Source organism: Budorcas taxicolor, chromosome 9 (genome assembly GCF_023091745.1).
Source record: "Budorcas taxicolor isolate Tak-1 chromosome 9, Takin1.1, whole genome shotgun sequence".
Classification (NCBI taxonomy): domain Eukaryota; kingdom Metazoa; phylum Chordata; class Mammalia; order Artiodactyla; family Bovidae; genus Budorcas; species Budorcas taxicolor.
The window spans coordinates 71,054,198-71,067,864 of NC_068918.1; the positions used below are offsets into that span (position 1 = coordinate 71,054,198).

At 39.4% G+C, this 13,667-nt stretch overlaps 1 protein-coding gene across 1 annotated transcript in view; it reads left to right on the forward strand.

The window, feature by feature from the left end:
- Positions 1-13,667, forward strand: part of ADGRG6 (adhesion G protein-coupled receptor G6) — a 138,221-nt gene that overhangs the window by 56,712 nt on the left and 67,842 nt on the right. Inside the window, exons 2-3 of the mRNA XM_052645767.1 lie at positions 2,730-3,071; positions 5,477-6,100. Coding sequence (XP_052501727.1) covers positions 2,730-3,071; positions 5,477-6,100 — 966 coding nt within the window. The remainder of the gene's footprint in view (positions 1-2,729; positions 3,072-5,476; positions 6,101-13,667) is intronic.

The following is a 13,667-nucleotide window of genomic DNA, read 5'->3' on the forward strand; positions in this document are numbered from 1 at the left end:
GTCATGTATGGATGTGAGAGTTGGACTGTGAAGAAAGCTGAGTGCCAAATAATTGATGCTTTTGAACTGTGGCATTGGAGAAGACTCTTGAGAGTCCCTTGGACTGCAAGGAGGTCAAACGAGTCAATCCTAAAGGAAATCAGTACTGAATATTCATTAGGAGGACTGATGCTGAAGCTGAAGCGGCAATACTTTGGCCACCTGATGCGAAGAACTGACTCATTGGAAAAGACTCTGATGCTGGGAAAGATTGAAAGCAGGAGAAGGGGACAACAGATGATGAGATGCTTGGATGGCACTGCCAACTCAGTGGACGTGAGTTTGAGCAAACTGCGGGAGTTGATGAGGGTCAGGGAAGCCTGGCATGCCTCAGTCCAGGGGGTCACAGAGAGTCGGACATGACTGAGCGACTAAACTAAAAGTGGTGAAACTGAGGTGCAGAGACATTAACTTGTTCAAGGTTACGTGGTGAGTGTGGTGAGTCAGATTGACTTTTTTTTATACCTTTCATTAGCTCTCTGGAAGAATTTGTAAACTTCTTGTAAATTTGTAAAAATAATGTAAAGGAAATCATGAACATTAGCTGGGTAAGGGATGTAGGGGATAGCATCTCATTATGGAAAAATAATGCTGCCTGCATGCATGTTGGGATGACTCAGAGACTGTATCTTATTTTCCTTTCTTGTTTTCTTTTGTAATCTCCAGTGGCTTTTGCTGGATACTTTACTGTTAATCTACCAGGATTAGTTCTTGCTTCTGAGCCCAGGGTACAGTCACAGAAAGCTAAACATGTCAGAGAGGTAGGCCCTCATCATCTCAATCTCATGCCATGAGTGAAATCATTGGAAGGAATAGCCTCAAAACCCCACCCAAAGAGATATCCCAGATATGATGCACTCTTCTTGGGGCCTTAGATTTTGGTTGACAGTTTCATATACCACAGTCATTCTTTAATTTAGTCATGTGACTCATTTGTGTGTGTGTGCCCTCAGTCACTCAGTCGTGTTCAACTCTTTTGTAACTCATTCATTTGTTCATAAATTTAACAAATTTTATCGAAGGCCTCCCAGGTGGCAGGGGTGCTGTGAGGTCCTGAGGGGTCAGATGATGACTGTGACAGTACCAACCCTCTGCTTGTTGAGCCTAGAGAATAGTGGGAGATCCAGACACTAAACAAAGTCATCTCACGCCGGGAATTCACCCAGCTGCTCTTAGTCATGCTACAAGGAGAGGAGCACAGCACTCCAGGGGTGGGCAAGAGAAGGCACTTGGCTAACATTTGGTGATCATAGACCTTTTTCCCTGTCTATCCTCAGCTCTGTAAAAGATGTTAGAGATTTGTGGAGGAGGAGCTGGATAGAGGGCAACTTAGAAAGAATGGTTGTGGAGCCGAGTTGGCAAACCCCTGCAAAACACAAGGTGGCCCCAGGGACAGGAAAAAAGAAAACTCTAACTTGAGCAATGTGACATTACACATCTAAATCCTTGAAGATATCACCGCATCATAGAAGAATAAGTAATACTTACACTAACTACCATTTTTAAGAAAAGCTATTGTATATTCATTCTACTCAACCCAGTTAAAAAGGGAAGAACACAGTAAGTTGAGAGTGAGTTCCATTAACATAGTAGAAGTCCTTTATTGTTTGAAAGTGTATGTGGTCAGTTATTTGACAGTTTATTTATCCAGAATGTTGAATAAATGAGATTGCTGCCTATATTTACATAAATGTTTAAAAGCAACAAGAATATTAATTTCAAAAGCATCACTAAATAGAAAGACAGTAGATCTTGGTTTCTGGTTCTAGCTGGTGACCAGGCCCTAGGTAAATAATAATTGAGAAATAATTGATTGCTTTACTTTTCTTTCTACCTCTTAATTATTATCTGTCATTATACTATTGTTTGTATCTTTGGGTCCAAAACTGTAGTGTAAGAATCATTCAGACAGAGGCTTTGTCTTTCCTGTTCATGGTATATACTATTTAGAATAGCGCCTGGCATGTAGAAGACATTCAATAAATACTCACTAAGTGGATGAATAAATGACATAATCATAGAGGTATATAATTGCCAACTAAAATAAACAAGTGGAAGAAGTGAAAGTATTTTTCAAAACTATAAGTATTTCACACATGCAAGGTGATGCTCTGTATTTGAATTTTAGAAAAGAATGCGATTTGCCAGATGATAACTTGTCAAATTTTTTTGCACTACTTGCTAGCTTTCTCTTTAAACATCTATTTCCTAAGTCTTTCTCTTCCAAGTTTTGTAATATTGCTCTGCATTTATGGTTCTGTAAAATCCCCTCCACCCTAGCTCAGTGGAGATTCCTAATCCTTTAAGATTAAAGTCAGTGAACCTTTGTGAAATCCAGTGTTACCTCCTAAGGCTTCATGTACTCCCTGAAATTGTATGCCAGGTGCAGGGGCCCCTGTACAGTTTATTGGAGAGTTTCCCTGACTTTTAGATTCTCAGTGTTTATGACCCTCCCCCAAGTTTAAAAAAATCATTGCTCCAAAATTTTGTATTTTTCTTTTACTTTTTGTTTTTCTCTTGGTTTTTCTTTTTTCCCTTGAGATGGTTTCATTTTCCTTTTAATGTTGATGATTGTATTTTGCTATTTTAAAATGTTTGCTGCTTGATTGTCCCCAGAGTGTGGTATTCTTGGTTTATTGCACACCTCTGATCCAGCCCTTCTCTCTGTCTCTCTTTTGTCTGGCCAACAGTATGGGCATGTGCCAACTGCAGGGTGGTCCTCTCCAACCCTTCCGGGACCTTTACTTCTCCGTGCTACCCTAACGACTACCCCAACAGCCAGGCTTGCATGTGGACCCTCCGAGCCCCCACGGGCTATATCATTCAGATAACATTTAGTGACTTCGACATTGAAGAAGCTCCCAATTGCATTTATGACTCATTATCCCTTGATAATGGAGAGAGCCAGACGAAGTTTTGTGGAGCAACTGCCAAAGGCCTATCATTTAACTCAAGTGCGAATGAGATGCATGTGTCTTTTTCAAGTGACTTTAGCATCCAGAAGAAAGGTTTCAATGCCAGCTACATCAGAGGTATGTAAACCAAAGGTGGCGCCAAACTTCTGCTTTCATTTAGCATGTTCAACAATAAACAAAAGGCCCAGAGGACAGTTATGCTCTTTTATGTGAGTATGAATGATTAGGATTAGAATTTAAAGGCAGGCAGGAGTCTATTAGTATTTTCTGAGCATTCTCATTAACAATATATAGTTACCAGATCCAAAATCTGGTTACAGTAGAGCTGAATTCTTGTCTAGTGTTTGCATGCAGAACATTTAAAGGCTGTTGGAAAGATTTCAGTGAATATTGCACAGTTAATAATTGAATCTAATTCTAATATCTCTCCAGCAAACATTCAAAGTATTCTTATTTATAAATCATTTTATTTTAGGCTTTTAAGATGTTGCTCTTTTAAGGAATTATGCTGGAGAACAAATATAAGAAATAAACATATACATTAACATGTAAAATGAGCTTTGTGTAACTGAAGCTATTAAATAGCATAGCCTGAGGAAAGCCCCTTGAAAATGTCTAACTGAAAGAAAGAAATATATTTTTATCAGACATATTTCCTAGCTTATGGCACAGCAGAACATTGAAATTGAACCATTCTCTCCAGAACCTTTCTGTGCTTAAGGAAAACTCAAGTTTCAAGACTATGAGATTTAGTAATAATATTTTTTTCCATCCTGAGCTACTTAAGTAGGCTTTATATATCAAAAAAAGAAACAAAAAAGAAAGGCAGCACTATGGACATGCCTGACCCTTCTTATTACAATTTGTGTTTTTTGGTAGACATCTTTATTTACTGTTTGTGATTGACATTAGATATATATGTGGTTAACTGAAACATACATGCTTTAATTTTTCAAATAATGTTTTAAGGTTATAAAATATTATGGGAAATTTGAAAATTAAAAAAAAAAATTAGAATTACCTATATGTCTACCACCCAGCCATAACTATTAATAAAATGTTGATGGACACATTTCCTTCCAGCCTTTTTATTTTCACAATGCATATAGAATACTGGGTTTATACTGTATCTTTTTGGGTAGGTAGTTGCTAAGTTGTGTCTGACTCTTGTGACTCTATGCACTGTAACCCACCAGGCTCCTCTGTTCATGGGATTTCCCAGGCAAGAATACTGGAGTGGGTTGACATTTCCTTCTCCAGGGGATCTTCTAACCCAGAGATTGAACATGCTTCCCCTGCACTGGGATTCTTTACCACCCACCAGGGAAGCCCAAGTAGACTTGTATGCTGCTTTATATTTAAGAAGTGGACTAAACAATCATGATTCATTAAACTCCATCATGGATTTTTGACCAGAATATTTACATTTAAAAGAATGGTTTTTTTTACTATAGAGCTATTCTTGGTGTGTATTAAAATATATTCAAACTAGCATACATATGAAGCCAGTGTACACAGCTACTTCTCTCTCAAGTCAGTACATCATGTTTACCAATATCTATTGTATGAGCCCAGAGTGAAATCCATTGTATTACTTAATAATTTTATGTATGTCACAGAAGGACTAGGCTAATGCATTTTAATTTTAATTTTATTATGCACATAATAATAGTCATCTATATTAGTAATCAGTAATAGCTATATACAGCTTGGCACAGGTACTGCTCTACCGCTTTGCAGGTATTACCTTATTAAATTCTCATTAACCACATATACACTTGGTGCCTTTCCCTTCATTTTATAGACAAGGGGGCTAAGGCAGAATGACTTGGCCAAGGGAGATTCAATGTCTGCCCTTGAACCATTGCTCCGTGTTGTCTCAGAAATTAGCTCACATGTCCAGAAGTCAAGGAAATGTATCTTAAAATGCCATTTTTATTTGTTTGGTTTTTTTACGAAGACTCCTTCTTAGTAATGGAATTCTCCTTGCCTTTGATCCTAAAATAGCCTGATATGGGGAAGACTAGTACTATATGGGGTGTCCAAAGGGAAAGGTAGCATAGGAGTGTTTGGGTAGAGTTAAAGGTGATGGTTAGTGAAAAACGATTAGCTATTATGTTTAAAAATTATTTGGAAAGAAACATAGTTTTGAAAATCATAATGTATGAACTTTCCTGAAACCACTAGTTTCCTTAATTTTTTAAATCTCCTTCAGTTCAGGGATTTAAAAAAAGAAAAAAAAAACACCATATCACTTTGGAAGCTATAACTGGAAGATTTAAGTGTGAGAGCCAACTGTGACTAGAGTTAAATGGGTGGGGTTTCTTATTGGTATTGGTATTGGCATATGGTACTGGGTTGGCAATAGAGAGTGGTAGACAGAGAAAGGGGAGAGAGTGAGGCACACGGTGGGTAAAAGCCAATTAGCAGAGAGGGTGGAGGTTGGAGGTCTCAGACATTTTGCATCTCTTTAGTCCATGTCTGAATTAACATGCTTTATCTGTTACTGTGTTTTGTTCTAGTTGCCGTGTCCTTAAGGAATCAAAAAGTCATTTTACCCCAGTCACTTGATTCTTACCAGGTATCTGTTGCAAAAAGTGTCTCTATTCCAGAGCTCAGAGCTTTCACACTCTGCTTTGAAGCAACCAAAATCGGCAAGGAAGACAGCGAATGGATAGCTTTCTCCTACTCAGGTGCATCCTTCCCACAATTGCTCAGTTTCGGAAAGACCAAGAGTGGCTACTTTCTATCATTTTTTGGCTCAAAATGCTTACTAAACAGTGCTTTACCTGTGAAAGATAAGGAAGATATTTTCACAGAAAGCTTCGAGCAGCTCTGCATTGTTTGGAGTAGTTCTTTGGGCTCCATTGGTGTAAATTTCAAAAGAAACTATGGAACAGTTTCATGCAATTCTACGATTAGTAAAGTTATTCCCGGGAATGGGAAATTGTTGCTGGGCTCCAATCAACATGACATTGGCTCCCTCAAAGGGGACATTTATAACTTTAGACTTTGGAATTTTACCATGAGTTCCAAAATCCTCTCCAACCTCAGCTGCAGTGTGAAAGGGAATGTGGTGGACTGGCAAAATGACTTCTGGAATATCCCAACCGTAGCTCTGAAAGCTGAAAGCAACCTCAGCTGTGGTAAGTTTGTGGCATAGTCACTCTTTTTTTTTTTTTTTTCCATTATTTTGTGAATATGTTTGTCAACAAGAAATTACATAGACAGACATCTTTGTATGTGATTGCAAACCATACATATTCAACTAAAGCTTTTGGTCTTACCATTTTTAAGTTTTTCCTATACCATAAAATATCACTCAGTTTTCCCCAAGCATAAACAACAGTTACAATTATTGTGTCTTAGATAGAAATGTTAACCCCAGGACCAAAACAAAAGAAATTAATGTTACAGTTTTTAATCACAAAGCTGGTATAGTGAAAAGCTGATCTTTGTCATCCTGGAATGCAGTTTCCATTACATTACTTAAACAACCATCACCTTAAAGAATGGTATGTATTTAGCCAATATCAGAACAGTCCATTTTATGGAAAATCTTGATAATCAGGAATTGTCCGTTTTCTTTTAACTTTTCCCCCCACTTACTTGAAAATGAGGATTTGTTGTTTGTTTCAAATACTCTTCTCTTTTTGGTTGCTCTTTGAGAGACTTTAAATGCATTATTATTGTAAGTAGCCAACTGCAAGTATTTAGAGATATAATTCCATGTTATAAAAGTTATATTAAGAAAGACTTCTATAAAGTATTCCCTATGTACATAAGTCAATGGAAGTCCTTATTTTACACTAGGACTGAGTCACATATAAAAAGTAGAAGTTCATTATCAATTTTCAATGTCACATGACTAAATCTAAAGTGTTGATAACATGTTCTTTAGTCTCAGAGTTAACTCTCAATAAAGGAGGGAAAGACGGGGCCTAATATTCAAAAGTCATCTGTAAGTGATTTTGCAGGGAATTCTATCACAACTTGAGTCCCAATACTTTCAACAGAATAGGAACCACTATGAAGACCTGTGGAGAAGGCAGTGGCAACCCACTCCAGTACTCTTGCCTGGAAAATCCCATGGGCAGAGGAGCCTGGTAGGCTGCAGTCCATGGGTTTGCAAAGAGTTGGACATGACTGAATGACTTCGCTTTCACTTTTCACTTTCATGCATTAGAGAAGGAAATGGCAACCCACTCCAGTGTTCTTGCCTGGAGAATCCCAGGGATGGAGGAGCCTGGTGGGCTGCCGTCTATGGGGTTGCACAGAGTCGGACACGACTGAAGCGACTTAGCAGCAGCAGCAGCATGAAGACCTGAGGCCCCCTGTCCTATATCCTTGACCTATGTTTGCCCTTCCAGCCTGGGAAACTCCTGTCACCCACCTCCCTGTGTGGGCAACCCATCTCTCGGTGTGGTCCACGGTGCTCCTACAGATGGTGGGAGGCTGTTATGTGATGTCACTTGAAAGGTATTTCCTTGTGGGTTGTTGAAAAGAGGGCAAACCACAGCCCTGTTCCGAAAGGAGACTCTGGACCTTTGTAAGAGTTAACGGTGTGAACCAACATTCTCTCAGTCTGAGACTGGCTACGGAGGACAACCTTCAGGGACTCCTGAGAAGTCTTTCACTCAGCAAGGAAATTGAGAAAATCAAGTGTGTGTGTTTTGTGTGGGGTGGTGAACAGTGAGGAGAGGACAGTGGTACACTTCCTACAGTCAAGGTGATTATCTTTAGGGCCCTGTTTTCATCATATCATTGGCCATTATTTAAAAATCATAGACTATTTAACAATTGCATTTCTGTGGGTCATTGTTTGAGAACGATGACCACCAGAAGAAAATTAGAAAAAGAATTTGGCTATGTACATTAACAATTGCTAAATACTTAGATGATGCTTTAATATGTACTGTGCTCTAGGTACTGTTTTAAGCACTTTACACATTGTAACTTATTCCTGCAACACAGATCCCATGATGTGAGGTTTATGATTAACCCCATTTTGCAGATGAGTAATTGAGGTACAAAGAGGTTAAGTAACTTCTCCAAGGTCATTTAATTAATAAGTAGCCAAGTCAGAAATTGAAGCCAAAATGTTCAGTTTTAGAATCGTGTGTCCCTAAACTGTCTTTGAGAATAAGCAGAACTAGAAGACGAGATGTACTGCTAGAGTAGGCAAGCCAATTCTTGTCCAGATGAGGGGGACGGAGGCCCAGGAGCCATCTCTGGCTACAGAAAGCACTGCTGGCCAAAACACGAGCTTTCTCAGGTATTAGTATGGTATTTGTTTTAAACAAAATTAATAAGGATTCCCCTCCTTTAGTGCTTAATACCTTATTATAATAAAATATGAAGAATCTAGTATACAAAATTTCTAAACTTCTCCTAAGAAATCCTCTAGGCCAGGCATTGGCAAATGAGAAGGGCCTATGGTAGGTCACTTGTTTTGTAAATAAAGTTTTATTAGAACATAGGTTTTGTATCACCTGTGGCTGCCTCTGTGCTCCAGCGTAGAATAGACTGATTCTGAGAGATGACCTGGCCCACCATCCTAAAGAAAATCTGCCAACCCCTGAAACTAGACCAAAAAATCAAAGGGTCTCATTTTCTGAAGCACACACTTTGAACAATACTGAGAAAGACCTGCTAGGTCTCTTGAGCCAGAGATAACAGGCCAGTCACTTAGGGCTCATTTAGCCCATAGGCATGAGTGGTGGCAACATTGATTTGTTTTCATTTATTTACATTTCCATGCAGTGCTTTTAAAGAAGGATTGATTTCCAACTTTAAAAAACTAGATTCCACATAAAAATGAATTGTTGGATTCCCTGGTTTAAAAAAAATACGTACCTTAGTATGTCTGACTGCCTAACCAACACAGCTGGAGCTAAATGGTGATGACCCCCTTTGAAGGGGCTTTCCAAGTCCCCTTGGCCCTTACCACCCCGTTTTCTCCCCACACCAGCCCTGTTTAGATTAGCTTCTGGCCCAGGGCTTCCCTGGTGGCTCAGAGGTTAAAGCGTCTGCCTGCAGTGCAGGAGACCTGGGTTCGATCCCTGGGTCTGGAAGATCCCTTGGAGAAGGAAATGACAAGCCACTCCAGTATTCTTGCCTGGAGAATCCCATGGACAGAGGAGCCTGGTGGGCTATACAGTCCATGGGGTCGCAAAGAGTCAGACACGACTGAGCGACTTCACTTCACTTCACTTCTGGCCCAGGGAGGCACTTATGTTTGGGAATCCCAATTTAGGCCACTCCTTTCACTTTAAACAGGATAGGAAATCGAAGCTTAGAAAAAACAAGCGGCTGAGCCAGTTGGTAGGCTAAAATGCACATCTCCTATCCTTTTGTCCAGGGTTTATATTTGGGAATTCTCATATTTTCTTTAACACAGTCTTTAAGACTCCCTTCCAAGCCTTATGATTACTGGAAGGCATCAGATATATGCTTGTGGAATTTAGCCATCGGTAAGTTTTCAAAATGACTTCAAAGGAGTAACACAGGCTTACAGAGTCAGTGTCTGGGTTCCTCTTCTTGACATTCCACAGTGACTCTCAGCACCCCCGTTCCTTACATTCAGATATCCTGGACTGGGTTTCAGGAGTAATAACGGGGGAGGGAGTTTCCTGCTGCTTAATCATAAGCTTTGGGAGTTGAAGAACCCAAGTCACTTATTAACTGACAGGAAATACCTGTAACAAGAGATTATATCTAAGCTTGTTACTTAAGCAAAACTTGAATAAATGACAAAATGTGTGCTCTATTAACATTTTAACCTTTACTTTTTTCCGGAACACCACGGCTTTCTGTTTATGGTAATGGTAATTTCCCAAAACTAATGATCAGTACAGTAGCCAATGGGAAAATAGAATTTCATGCCTAACATTCCACTGGCTTGACAATATCTGTTAAATATGAACTTTCATACCAGAATCAACTTGTGACAGAAAATGAACTGATTTTTCCAAAGGTCTCTTGCTAAGTAAATTTTAATATGGAAATAAGATGATGGAACTAAACTGACTCCTTTTAAAGCATCCTGCCTTTTGTTTCAGGTATTGACTATCCTAGCTAGAAAATCAACATGTTATTAATAAATTTTTAAATAATCTCATAGTTATACTTTTATTTTCCCCATGCTGTTCTAAGCACAGTTAGGAAATATATCTAATTAAGAAATTTTCAGCAGGTTTTTTAATTGGAATATGATTGATTTTCAGCGGGTTTTTTTTTTTTTTAAACATGGTATCTTGTCAGTCCTTTTCAGAAAGAAATGCTTTATTTAGCAACAATTCTTTTTCTTTTTATATCATCATTCTTTTTCTTAAGACAATTTTATTAAACAGTACTGGGTTTATAACCTCGGTGGATAGATGGTTTCCCTAATGGACTCTTTAATTATAGGCTCAACCATTTCCCTGTGTTATGGTTCAGGTTTGAAAGTGAAAAGTGAAAGTGAAAATCACGTCCAACTCTTTGCATCCCCATGGACTATACAGTCCATGGAATTCTCCAGGCCAGAATATTGGAGTGGGTAGCCTTTCCTTCCTCCAGGGGATCTTCCCAACCCAGGGATCAAACCCAGGTCTCCGGAATTATGGGCGGATTCTTTACCAGCTGAGCCACAAGGGAAGCCCAAGAATACTGGTGTGGGTAGCCTACCCTTCTCCAGTGGATTGTCCTGGCCTAGGAATCAAACCATGGTCTCCTGCATTGCAGGCAGGATTCTTTACTAACTGAGCTATCAGGGAAGCCCATGATTCAGTTTTAGGTGGCTAATGTCCATCAGTTTTCACAAAGAACAGACAGTGCCTTCTATACCAGTTTTATTTATTTTACTGATGACTGGACTTTCCTGAGGAGTGGTACTGTATAACTCAATGAATAGTTTAAGTTCAAACAAATTACATTTATTTAACAAGCATTTATTAATCACTTCCATTTATTAACCACTGTGAATGTAGAGATAAGATAAACTTTGATGTTTTTCTTTTCTAGACATTTTTAGATTTGGACTGACTTTTGTTTTCCTCGCTGAAATTTTACACTTAATTACCAAGATTTCATCAGCTCTTGGATTCCTATCCTTTCATTTTCGATTGTTACACTTCTGTCCCTCAGAGCCATAAAACTCTGATTTCACTATTGGCTCCTTCCCTTCATTCCTAACAAATTATTGAGTGTAGCATTTTTAGATGACTGAATTTTTTTTTAAATAACAAAGATGAAGTCACTTATTTTTACGAAGGCCTTTATCCTTTGAAGATGCCCAAACTCTTCATGAGCACAAACGACATCCAAAAATAATTTTAAATACATTTATGAAAAATTTGAATTCAATTTAGTAACAATTACAAAGAGGGAATTGAAAGGAATTAATATTTGTCTTACTAGTGCAACTCACATGAGAGTTTTAGCTTTGTCAACTATTGTTCAGATTGTCATTAAGTAGGGTGTGAGATGAAGTGATGGAACCAGATGCCATGATCTTAGTTTTCTGAATGTTGAGCTTTAAGCCAACTTTTTCACTCTCCTCTTTCACTTTCATCAAGAAGCTTTTTAGTTCCTCTTCACTTTCTTCAATAAGGGTGGTGTCATCTGCATATCTGAGGTTATTGATATTTCTCCCATTAATCTTGATTCCAGCTTGTGCTTCTTCCAGCCCAGGGTTTCTCATGATGTACTCTGCATATAAGTTAAATAAGCAGAGTGACAATATACAGCCTTGACGTACTCCTTTTCCTATTTGGAACTAGTCTGTTGTTCCATGTCCAGTTCTAACTGTTGCTTCCTGACCTACATATAGGTTTCTCAAGAGGCAGTTCAGATGGTCTGGTATTCCCATCTCTTTCAGAATTTGCCACAGTTTATTGTGAAAACGAAGATCATGACATCCAGTCCCATCACTTCATGGGAAATAGATGGGGAAACAGTGGAAACAGTGTCAGACTTTATTTTGGGGGGCTCCAAAATCCCTGCAGATGGTGACTGCAGCCATGAAATTAAAAGACACTTACTCCTTGGAAGAAAAGTTATGACCAACCTAGATAGCATATTAAAAAGCAGACATTACTTTGCCAACTAAGGTCCGTCCAGTCAAGGCTATGGTTTCTCCAGTGGTCATGTATGGATGTGAGAGTTGGACTGTGAAGAAGGCTGAGCGCTGAAGAACTGATGCTTTTGAACTGTGGTGTTGGAGAAGACTCTTGAGAGTCCCTTGGACTGCAAGGAGATCCAACCAGTCCATTCTAAAGGAGATCCGTCCTGGGATTTCTTTGGAAGGAATGATGCTGAAGCTGAAACTCCAGTACTTTGGCCACCTCATGCAAAGAGTTGACTTTGGCCACCTCATGCAAAAAGTTGACTCATTGGAAAAGACTCTGATGCTGGGAGGGATTGGGGGCAGGAGGAGAAGGGGACGACAGAGGATGAGATGGCTGGATGGCATCACGGACTTGATGGACGTGAGTCTGAGTGAACTCCGGGAGTTGGTGATGGACAGGGAGGCCGGTGTGCTGAGATTCATGGAGTCGGAAAGAGTCGGCCACAACTGAGCGACTGAACTGAACTGATTGTGATCCACATAGTCAAAGGCTTTGGCATAGTCAATAAAGCAGAAATAGATGTTTTTCTGGAACTCTCTTGCTTTTTCGGTGATCCAGCAGATGTTGGCAATTTGATCTCTGGTTCCTCTACCTTTTCTAAAACCAGCTTGAACATCTGGAAGTTCATGAAATAGATGGGGAAACAGTGGAAACAGTGTCAGACTATTTTTTTGGGCTCCAAAATCACTGCAGATGGTGATTACACCCATGAAATTAAAAGACACTTACTCTTTGGAAGGAAAGTTATGACCAACCTAGATAGCATATTAAAAAGCAGAGATATTACTTTGCCAACAAAGGTCCGTCTAGTCAAGGCTGTGGTTTTTTCAGTGGTCATGTATGGATGTGAGAGTTGGACTGTGAAGAAAGCTGATCACCAAAGAATTAATACTTTTAAACTGTGGTGCTAGAGAAGACTCTTGAGAGTCCCTTGGATTGCAAGGAGATCCAATCAGTCCATCCTAAAGAAGATCAGTCCTGGGTGTTCATTGGAAGGACTGATGCTGAAGCTGAAACTCCAATACTTTGGCCACGTCATGCGAAGAGCTGACTCATTGGAAAAGACTCTGATGCTGGGAGGGATTGGAGGCAGGAGGAGATGGGGAGGACAGAGGATGAGATGGCTGGATGGCATCACTGACTCGATGCACATGAGTTTGGGTAAACTCCGGGAGTTGGTGATGGACCGGGAGGCCTGGCGTGCTGGGATTCATGGGTCGCAAAGAGTCGGACACGACTGAGCAGCTGAAGTGAACTAAACTGAGGGTGTGAGATGAGTGGTTAGCTATGTCAGTCTTTTTTTACTACAACTTGTACAAATATTGACTGCCCTCTGTAGTACGATTTTGGAAGAACAAAATACAAAGAAGAAAGATTAACAGCTTTATAGCTTTTCATCAACTGCCCTTTTTCAGAGACTACATTTTTAAAGGAAATTTGACTTTAATTTTTGAGGCTAATATTAAGTAAATACCTTTAAATCCCTTTGTAGTATCCGCAAATACCAGAGGCTATACATAGGTCATATTCTGAAAGCAATTTCTTAATGATAAAAATATCCAGGAGAAAGAATTGTCTCTTCTTCCTTAACAATCTTCTGGTT